At 34.5% G+C, this 11598-nt stretch overlaps 1 protein-coding gene across 1 annotated transcript in view; it reads left to right on the forward strand.

Moving 5' to 3' along the window:
* Ppn (proteoglycan-like sulfated glycoprotein papilin) overlaps positions 1-11316 on the forward strand; it is a 326401-nt gene extending 315085 nt beyond the window's left edge. Inside the window, exons 39-42 of the mRNA XM_083119653.1 lie at positions 2850-3389; positions 6312-6467; positions 6909-7022; positions 9269-11316. Of these exons, the coding sequence (XP_082975779.1) occupies positions 2850-3389; positions 6312-6467; positions 6909-7022; positions 9269-9465 (1007 nt within the window). The 3' untranslated portion in view covers positions 9466-11316. The remainder of the gene's footprint in view (positions 1-2849; positions 3390-6311; positions 6468-6908; positions 7023-9268) is intronic.
* Positions 11317-11598: the final 282 nt, after the last annotated feature.

An 11598-nucleotide genomic window follows, 5' to 3' on the forward strand; every position in this document is an offset into this window, starting at 1 on the left:
TTTTACATTTTTCTACATACATTCACTCTTAATGGTCTCAATAGAGCAAAATGTTATCACACTTTCCCAGATTTTACATTTTCCTGTATTTTAAGCATTTTCATCGCAGTGTCTTGAAAAATGTAAAATCGAGGCGTCACTGTATCAGAATATAGTTTACTGGCATGCAGTGGATTTTATAACAACTTATTACAGTTGACTCTTTTTAATTCGAACTTGGATAATTCGAATTACTCAGTAATTTGAACAGAAATTTATACCGCTTGAAATTATCTTTAATGATACATGCTTTTGTTAACTTGATTTTTCTCGCGTCCTCTTGGAGTTTGAAATAAAGAGTCCACTGTATTAATTTAGTGAAAATTGAATCTTGACCAGGGATGAACCCTGTCAGTTCAGTTGGTCAAGTACAGGCACAGAATGTCAAGATCCAGAATATGGATAGGAGTGATGGTACACACACACACAAGACATTTGTCTGTGGAGTCAAAATATTCTAAAAGAAGAAGAAATTACATCACAGCAAGTACACCATCATTTCCACATTTATATCATGCATGCCGTTAATCGGATACCTGTGAAGGATGTCATATTTGATGAATCATTTTTCACCAACTTTTCAATTATTTAGTGGAAGATTTTAACAATCCCTCCCCTTCCATATGCATATTTTGTGTCACCTTCATTCACAAGCAAAATTAGAATGTAATTACTTGCTTGTAAGTAACAAGTGTTTTAGGAATTTGTACTCATGGTGGCAGAAGAGCTTGTTCATTTGCAGTCCTTGTTTCCTTCGTTAGTAACTGAAACTCTATAAACTACATAATTTTGTCATTAGAATATTAAAAATGAGGAAATCACGTCTCGTACCTTGTTTTGTCATCCTAATTTTCAGACTGATATTGATCCTTCTTAAGGGATGGGAAATGAATATGTCATGGAAAGGTTTTATACTTTAAATCCTTTTTTACTATTTTACACATGTTGTAAGCTTTCCACAACACATCCTTTTCCCCTCCCCAAAGATGGATCAAGGTCTCTCCGAAAACTTGGAAGACAAAACAAGGTATGTGACTTGATTTTATCTAGTTTTTGATATGTTGACAACATGTGGTGTGAAGTACTACCTTTTTTGTCATATCAGCAGTATTTTTATAAAATTCCCCTAAAAAGTATTTTTTAGATATTTGACTTGCCTAAAAAAAATTCCAGATTGTTCCTTAGAATATGAGTTAAGAATAAAGAACATCTGTTTGTTTAGGTTATTTTAGTACCCATAAAATTTATATGAGAGGAACAGAAATGCCATATGACACGTGATAAGCTAATTAACAAGATGAAGTTGCCAAATGTTAAGATTCTTAAAATGAAGTTAAGTAACCCATTTTAATTAAAAAGAAAAAAACATGAAGTAGAAGTGCAGTTCAAATTATTTTATATTTGGTGCATATTGTAGAAAAATTATTGCTTTAAAATAAATTGTGAATTGGCAGGATATTAATTCTTGCTTACATTATTATAATTAATGTTGCAGAATCAGTTTGGATTTCCATTTTAAAATATTATAAGCATAATTTATTTTTAAATATTATATTATTTTAATTGAACATGTCATTACAACAAAGATAATAGAAACTCATAATATTTCACGTTTACGTTCTGAGTAAGATATCATATCAAAATCATGAACAAGTAGCAACTTTTGTTATTTATATCTTCATATTGTTAACAAATCAGTAGTTTTCGTGCTAAATAATGTTCAGAAACATCTTTCATTAAACATGTAAAATCTGAGAATGTAAATTTGAAATTCCACTACCTTTCCTTTATAAAATATTTTTTTCCCTTCTGCCACCAATTATTCCTTAAAGGTATTTTTATTTTGACACAGTTATTAACTTGCACAATTTTCTTTTATTTCCTAAATATAGTTTAGTGTAGAGCTTGCTTTGCTATTATATGTGGTGGAATTGTGGTGTGGATAGTTTCTTGTCAAAATTGAGAATCAACATATATTCATTTAAACTAGCAGCCATGAAACTTAAATATTTGCAGAATATCCATGAAGATACAGTTAATATACACTGCTTTCAGTACCTAAAACCAGTACCTCATTTCTCAATGCTATGATGCACTTCATATGTTTCATTCTCAAAATTTATTAATACATGTAAAGTAATGTTGATGTATCAAAAAGTTCTAGCTATACAGCTCGCTATATGCAACAGTTGTTAATCATGGACCCATATGTGAGGTACACAGTGGAGAGTAACATGACTATGACAGCCAATCCATGTCCATTGTATTGAAGTTTCTTCTATAGAGCAACCACAAGGAATAAAATCTTGGACGAAAAGTCCCTGTGCAGCTTTCCCTTCCTCCCTTCAGCTCGGGCCATAAGGAAGCATGTTCCACTCTCCCCTCCCCTCCACGTGGGAGATGGTGCACAGGAGTCGCGTTTCTGTGCAGGTTTCTTTCCTTGTGGTTCGACTATAGTGATAGCATGCCTACCAGTAATTCTGACAACATCGGTGGTCTGTCTCCCACAATGTTTCTCTCTCTCTCTGCCTACATGGCCATCATATGTGGCAAGCTGTATAGTGTGAGGTGCAGTATTTGTAGTAGTATTGATGTGCTATGAAGTCAGAGGTATTGGATTCAAACCTTGAGTAAGGCACAGATAGAAAGAATAGAAAAAAGCTGCAACATTCCTCTTAAAATGGGAAAAATCAAATTGAGGTTACAATTACTGAAATGAAATGAAAATTCTTAAATTCTGACAAGAAATATATTGGTTGAAGTTTTATTTTCACATTTTTTGCATGTCTGCATGTTTACAAATGTTGTAGATCCGACACCTCGTCCAGCTGAAGTCATTGGCGAGGATACGTTCGTGGTGGTTGCACTTTCCGCTCCAACAGTCTTGCGATGCTATGCTATTGGGTGGCCTCGGCCTTCAGTAACATGGTGGAGGGGTGAACGCATGCTGCCCTTTTCCTCAGAGCGTTACGAACAGCACAGAGACTTCTCACTTCTCATCCGGTCTGTCACTCTCCGAGACCTTGGTCCGTACACATGTCAAGCATATAATGGTTTTGGTAGGGCAACTTCCTGGACAGTAACGGTGCGAGCTATAGGACCTGTGTATGCATCAAGCCCGGAGGACCGTTACTACACCCAATTCCTAGTTTCCCCTCCTGAACAACCAAGCACTACGAAACCGGAAATATACCCTGTCAGACCTCAACCACCTTACCGTCCACAACCACCTTACAGACCTCAACCACCATACAGACCACAGCCAGAACTACCTTATGTGGCACCAACTGAACCATCACAAGTAGAGATACTGCACACATCACCTCATACTACACCGAGAACATTTATAGGTGAGCATGGCATGTAGATGTTAATTTGATATAGTTAATATGCTTGAGTATAAAATTGATAATCATAACCATTGTGTTTTGTAAAAACTAACAATTTTAATTGTTTCACTGTTACTATAATTATTTCATACCTAATAATAATTATTGTATCAGCAACTAAATGCATTTAGTGGTAGATTTTTAAATCTTGCTACTGAAGCTCTCAAGTTCTAACCTGGACATGGGCGTGTGTCCCTTCATCAATTATATCTCTCATCCTCTTTGTCACTATTATGATAAGTTTCATTACAAGAGATGCTAAAAAACAAAACTACAAATAGTTTAATAATAAAATTAATAATTTGTGGCACAACAGTGCTTAAGGCCAGGGCCTACTGGCTGCTGGCCTCACTCCCACCAGAGATGGAAGATCATCCAACCAGTTACGGAGTGACGTGTGGTCAGCACGACAAATCCCCAGTTGTTGTAGAATTCATTGTCCGGGTTACGTTACTCATTCGTAGCTCCCCAATTTCATCCCAATGGTGGTTGGCCACCGGTCCCATACACAGGCTGAAATCTCGGAAAAAGTTGTTATGCTTCCCATAGACAGGACATGTGCGTGCACACTGGGGTGCAAGGGGGGCAATTGCCTCCTAATCTTGGATGGCTACAGATTATTTTCAGGGGGTAAATGAAGCATATTATCCCATACTAGTGTTGTCCCCTCAAAAAACACCACTTGAGTTTGAAATTATCACATTCCTGCATTCCCATTATAATAATTGATGTAAGTTACTGTGACTGAAATCAACTTATATCTGAAATAATATATACTTTTAGGTTAACATACATTTCCCGGAAACGTGGGCATGTGCAGGCCGTCGTACTTACCCGTAGAGGCACAAAAGCGATGTAAAATAACCAGAATAGAAATAGATTTTGGGTTGGGATAAAATACAATCATCTAAAAATAGTAATGTAATAATAGTAATTAATATTATTAGTATCATGGTCTGGCACAATTGAGTAGCGTTTGGCATAATTTCACAGTTGAAACAGCACTTTTCATGGCTGAGTGGGGTTCCTCGTGCTCCATTTTACATCTCCCCTCCATGCTGAAGTAAGGTAAGCAGGAATTGCATTTTCGAGCAGGCCCTTGGTGGTTCCATAGCAACAGTTTATTAAGGAAATCTTCCGAGAAATCAATAGGCCTGGCAGCACTGACTCTGACAGCTCCTTGCCCTCCCGCACACCCACGAGCGCGGTGCAGTTCTGTGCAAGTATTTTTCCCTGTGGTTCCACTATAGACCGTGTGACCATGTTGCAGGACATACAAATAGTTTAGGATGTTAATAATATGCACATAAAATGTGGGACGTGTATCCCTTCTATGATAGAACTTGTTTGTGTACCAAGTTCTCACATCACACAGAGGGAATTTTTTTTCAAGAAACAAATTAACAAATTCTGTTTTTACCTGTGTGAAATATCCAACTATAGAGTGAAGAAACAAACTTCCACAGAAGGAATGCTGGTCTACATTTACTACTGTATGTATAGCACTCTCACCTTTGATGGAAGAAGTCTTAGGTTCTGTCTGCAGTAGGAGCTAAAAACGTTTTGGTGTTGAACCGGCTTGATGAGGACAAACAGGGAACTACTTGAAAAGAAGTAGCAGGCTTCCATGCAGATAGGCAGATAACAGTGGGAATGATGTGTGATATGCTAACCATGTGTTACCCATTGAAAAGTCAGTTGGAATGTCTTGGTTTGAAAGGACTGTTGTGCCACAGGCTTTTTAATTTTTTATTACAATTATTATTTTATGCTCTAGTGTAGTTACACAATTCCAGAAAATGACCAGAAAGGAAATGTAAAAAAACATTTTTATTATTGTTACAATGAATTTTGTTTGTCTCGAATATAATTTCCATCAACAAGAAATCAAATTTTGATACTGTAGAAATTGCATGTCAAAGTCTAAGTAATTTAGACACTGAACAAGTAGACTGATACGAATGAAAATAGAATAGTTTTCTAGGAAGAAAATATATTAGGCACACACTCATATAATCACTATTTCTGTTCAAGAAGTGAGATATTACAAATTGAGATAAGTAGGAACAATAATAAACCCAAATTGACTAAAAATACAATTCATTTCAATATTTATTGGAATTAATTTAACATTTTTCCCACAACATTTTCTTTCTTCTCTTGAGTCTACCACATACAAAGATGCTCCTTCTATATTAAACATCATGGTACGAAGACATAAGAGGCAAAATAAAAGTGTAAGATTACACATTTTCTGCTTTGATTGCAGTACTCATAATTGATTTATTAGAAGATACATACAGGACAACAATCCCATGAAAAAGTTTCAAAAACCAAAAGCCTCTTAAAATTTGTTTACCGGTATATGTCAGTGACTGTTTTTATGTATATTTTTTCCATACAAAATTACTGTACAGTATCAGAGGATTCTAATAGTATTCAAAAATGAAAATCCATATCGGCACAGGGATTTTCAATATGGGATTGTAGACCTACATGTACATCGTACTATTTTTTTTAAATGTATTTGAATACCTCCAGATTCCTGAGTAAAACATACATTCAAATTTTGAAGAGGAAAAGTAAGAGAGACTCTTTATTATAGAATGCATTGTTAAAATGTTCTATGTTATAACTCTCACTGTTGCCTTCTTACCAATACTATATTGTATTATTTATTTCTATTACACTTTTTCCATTAAGTATGCAGGTAGATGTTTTGAAATACTGCAATAAATTGTAAATTCATTTCCAATTTATTCATTTTTGAAAATCATTTTTAAGAATAGAATAGAAATTAAGATAATACTATTTAAAGAAAAAAATGTGTGAATATGACGTTAAACTTTTAGTGATCTCTATTTTTTTCTTTATTCTCTTAAGTTCCTGTTCAAACAAATATTACACTTACAAGAACAACATATCCAGTGTCAAGCGATATCACAATTCCATGTGAAGTGGATGGTTATCCCATTCCACGAGTGCTCTGGTTCAAGGATGACCAACTTTTGGAAACTGGTGAAAGGATACAGATTACAGGTAATGCCTTTTATTCATTTTATTCTTAGCAGTAATGTCTATTGATGCTATGTCTTACATAGGTTTACTCTTGTTATTATACAGTGCAGTTTTAAGTTTTTTATTATTATTATTATTTTATGTAGTAACAAAATACCAGAAAATGACCACAAAGGAAATGTAAAAACATTTTTATTATTGTTACGATTAATTTTGTCTCATGAATATAATTTCCATCAATAAAAGATTTTACTTTCAAATATTGTGAAAAAAAGATTTATGGGCTATGGAAGTTATTAATTTTAAGAACAATGTACATCAAAATCAGATTCTGATGGTTTGTATATCTTGCACAAGGTTTGGCTTGATATGGTACTGTTAAGTATGATAGAGATTCATCAGTAGCTAGTTGTCTGTGCATTCGTTCAACATTGATGTTGACAACTCTGCTTTTCATTTCAGAGAACAATAGATTACACATTGTTAGAGCTAATGGAAGTGATACTGGGACATACAGATGTGAAGCTTCAAACCAGCATAGTTCCTCCTCTGCTTCAGTCACCATCCAGGTGGAAGGTACGTGATATGTATTACATAGTTCTTTGCATAACTCTCTATGAACAAATGAAGTTTGAATGTCATCAGTCAATCTGTATCCTTGCTTTTAAAATTCATTTACAACAAAAGATTGCACATGTTTCTGTTGCAGCCCAGTGATTATTACTCATCTCTAGGGTCAAGTGGTCCCAGGATTAATTCGAACTGGTAACTCATGATTTTGTTTTCGGTTTGGCAGAATCTAGTCCAGAATGCTAGACAATAGCACATTGGTCACGGGCCTTCCCCATGGTGCAGTGGTAGCATTGTCACCTTGTAATCAAGGGGTCCCAGGTTCGATACCCAGTGGAGGCACATAGTGGTTTGGATTCCACTTTGAACTGTAGGTCCAGTCCTGATTAGCCTTACTGTGCCTAAAGTGGACTTAAAACACCAATTCAGTGGCCAAAACCTATGTGCTGACAAAATGTAGGGTGTCTATAAAAATTGCTACAAGGTGACTTTTGATTGACAATTACAATAATCATAATCTTTATTTATCCATTGACCCATTTTACCATGGGTATGGATGTTGTCATATACATGTACACACGTAAATATAAATAAGCTATAGTATTAGAGATATTACAACATATAAACATACAAGGTACATGGAAATACAGTCGAACCCTGATTTTACGTTCCTGGATTTTACACTTTCCTGCTTTGTACATTCAATCTTGATGGTCCCAACACAGTAAAATGCTATAAATTTTTTCTCGATTTTACATTTTCCTGCATGTTAAGTTTTTTCAGCTTGGTCCCCTGAAAAATGTAAAATTGTACCTACTGTGGTTTACATGGTACACCTACTCAAAACATTATGTTTACGTGTGTGTGTGCAATCTACTTCAACATGTACACTTTTTGTGGCACCTACACCATCCAATTGATATTTCAAGTTGGGGTATTGTGACTGTTGGTATGGTCGGTGATAGTGAAGTCCAGGTTTTGGGCAGAGGAGTGGTGGTTGTTTATCCTAAGGTTGCGAAAGTTTCTCCCAGGTGAAAACCACCACAGATGTTGCAGGTAAGGATATAAATGTGTTTGACGTTCGGCTAGTTCCTTTGGCTAGAGGATAAATTTGCCTGTGGCAGTGTGAATCTGCAGATTAGGGTAGGTAATGAATGATAACGGGGCAGGTTCTGCACCTTGGGTGTTTGCATTTGTGAAAGGGGAGGGAGGGTATATTGTGGACCAGGATGTTTTTGAGGTTGGAGTCATTTGAAAGCAACTCTGGTCTTATCAGGAAAGATGTTCTCCAACCAAAACTTGAAGTTCACTGCTGCTGTCCATAAAGCAGTTACAATACCCCTTTCAATGACTTCTTCTGGGTAGTGCTAATCTACCCTTAACACCATTCCATCAACCCAGTACAAAAAAGATTGGAGAGGACCTACTTGTCAGCCATGATTGCAACCACACCCCCTGACCTGAATAAGGCCACACAGTAATATTCTGAACCAAATTTCAACTCCACCCATCATTTACATTTCCGACCCCCTTCCCCTTTCATTACCCCCCACTTGCACCCTACCCATGCCACCACATGTATTTTGGCAAGCTTGGTGAGAAAATCATATTTTTCTATGCCAACTGTATTTTTGCTCTGGGCCTGTCAAACTTTCAGTTCCAACACTTATTTCCATTTCTGCCATCTTGCCTAAACTTGAAGATGTGGTCACGAAAATTTAAACATTTTCAGTGTCTGATGACTTTTCATATTTCCTTCTCATATATAGATAGAGTGGGTTAGAGTTCTGAAATATATTTGTTACAAAAATGGGAACTTATATTTTTTTCTATTAGGGCTGGGTTGATACCTGTTCAGAGTAGAAGTGTCTCTTGGAGTTCACAAAAAAAAGTGCAGTGCAACACTTTTGCAGTCTAAATGTCCTGGTAGTTAACGCCAACATGTACAATTTTCAGTATTTTTGCAATAACATTGAAGGGCGAAATGAATTGTTTGATTTAATGAATTACATATCTCATGTGAAATTATAAACATTTTAAAGCAAAATTCTGTTAGACTTTTATGATATAATTGCAATGGAAAACTTGTGTATTAAAATTTATAAATATTTTTGAAGTCATTTCAATTATTACAATTTTCAAGTATCGTTGCAACCCTTATTCTATTAATCTTCTACAGCTGCTGTTGGCTATATTTGTAATTATGTAGTGTGATTATGGTACAAATTCCACTTTATTTTAATTTTTTCCAGGTGTCTACGTACATCCGAACTGCACTGACAATCCATTCTTCGCAAACTGCAGGCTAATTGTTAAAGCACAATATTGCACACACAAATATTATGCAAAGTTTTGCTGTAAATCATGTACAGTAGCAGGCCAACTGCCATCGCATGGGCCTCACCTTGAGGATTCAAGATCAGGTAGATTATTCAGCAAAAAGAAATAATTAAAAAAAAATATATGCCTTACTAGTCCATCCACTGCATTTAATGTTCAGTGCTTGAATTATACTGAGATTACTGACCATGTCAGATTTTTTTATAATTTGGTCTTCAATTACCAGCCTCATTCTGTATGAATATTGGAACATATTCATTGTCTTTCGTGTGTTAAATGTTCAAATTATTTTCAGTATTTTTACTTACCTACAATAAGCTTTGTTTTTGCTTTTAAATGTTACCTCTTCAAGAAGCAGTCTCAGCTGCCAAATACGAGTTTCATATTGCCTTATGCAAATTGATTTAGCATAGTTAGTTGTTAATTGTTACCATTGTGAATGAGGCTATGTTGCTACAATTTTTTGGTGCATAAAGTGCAAAATTTAAATGTACTGAAATTTCTGTGTGTATGATTGTGTGATTGAAAGTGTAAATCTTGTTTGCGTGGCATCATAGAATGGTTGAGTGGCGAGTGTAATTTCAATATGATGAATGATGATAAATCAAATTGTAGAAATTGTATTAATTTATCCACAAAACTGGCATTATTGCTGTGAATTACTTAAGTCAACAGTGCTAAAGTTAGAAGAATAATTTAATGTTTTTTTTATTAACTCTTTTTCCCCTACCTGAAAGAAAAACATTAAAGACCTGTTGTGTATAGAGAGTTATAATCATGTATTATATTAGCAAAGAAAAGGGAAAAAATAATGTAACTGCTTATTAAGGTCTCTGTTTTCAGCATTCTTTCAGACAAATGGTTATTCGTAAGTGGGTTGATGAGTTGTATCAAGGCTACTCAGGTAAATACTTCAATGTCTAAAGAACTCAGTGCACTTACACAAATAACTCACCTCGTAAGACGAGAGTTTGTTTTTTCTGTAGAACAACCATACTACCTATTAATTGAGTTCATTACATTTCATTCCTTTTTTAATGGATCACACTTAGTAACAATGTTTTTTTTTGCACCTGTGTTAATTTCTTTCACAAGGAAGATTTTTTGTACTTTTAATAGCTTGTTATCAGTGACACTTTTTTTTTCAGTCTTGTTTTATTATGCACTGCCATGTACATTAATTGTGCTTGTGTCCCTACATTTTTCAAGCATGCTTTGGCATTATAATGAATAATATTAATCCTTGTATTCAATTTTCACACATTACATGGTTTGTTTGTTAACATTCCTTTGTGTACGGAAAAACTGTTATGACCAAGTTACCAAGGTCTTTCAGAAATAATCATATTAAGAAGTTAACAATTTTCCTGAACAATAAAGAGAAATGTGAAAATGAAATTTAAGAACAGATTTAAAACCCAATAAATTGAATAGATTGTGGTGAATGTTAATGTAATAATTACTTTCTGTGCATATTTTAGGTTTCAAAACAATATTTTGTACGCAGATTTAGTAACTGTATACATAAACAAATTATAATGTTATCAGTACCTATGTTCATTTTCTTAGTTTGGACCTTTATGTCTTCAGGCTAGGTGTAAATAATTACAACTTTATATTCTTGTATTTTTTTAGCTGATAAGTGTTGTTAAAGCTTCTAATGTATTATGTTTCTTTTGAAAATGTGATTATAAACACTGCCAACAAATTTTAATGTATCTACATTCATGTGGTTACGACCTTTTTTTTTAACGATATTTTTAATGTTCTTTCTATCCTTTTAATGCATACTTACTTGAAAAAAGTGAAAAGCCAATGAGTGCATTGTTTATTCATTTGACTACAGTGCCTTTTGTTAAAGATAATGAATATTTGAAATTCTGGAGAAAATAAGAATGAAGACTAGCCATGCATTATCATTTGTGAAGACTGTAAATATATCACATATGAAAATAAAGTACTTTTAGTAAAAGCTGAGTCGATTTTTTTTAGTAATACCAAGTTCGATACAAGTGGACACTTTAATATAAGTTCTTCAGGCCTCAGTAGGGAAATAACTTAAGATCTGAGAATGTAAATTGAAGGTTCCATTGTGTTCTTATTGAGGAAAAATAATATTTAAGCTTTAGTTGTTTACATCATCTCCACCACTCTTTTGCCAAACCACAAGCCATTATGTTAGATTCTCAGACAATGCATTGAAAATTGGGACAATCAATACAATACAATACAATACAATATA

The sequence above is a fragment of the Lepisma saccharinum genome, chromosome 3, assembly GCF_977018435.1.
Source record: "Lepisma saccharinum chromosome 3, izLepSacc3.1, whole genome shotgun sequence".
Lineage (NCBI taxonomy): Eukaryota > Metazoa > Arthropoda > Insecta > Zygentoma > Lepismatidae > Lepisma > Lepisma saccharinum.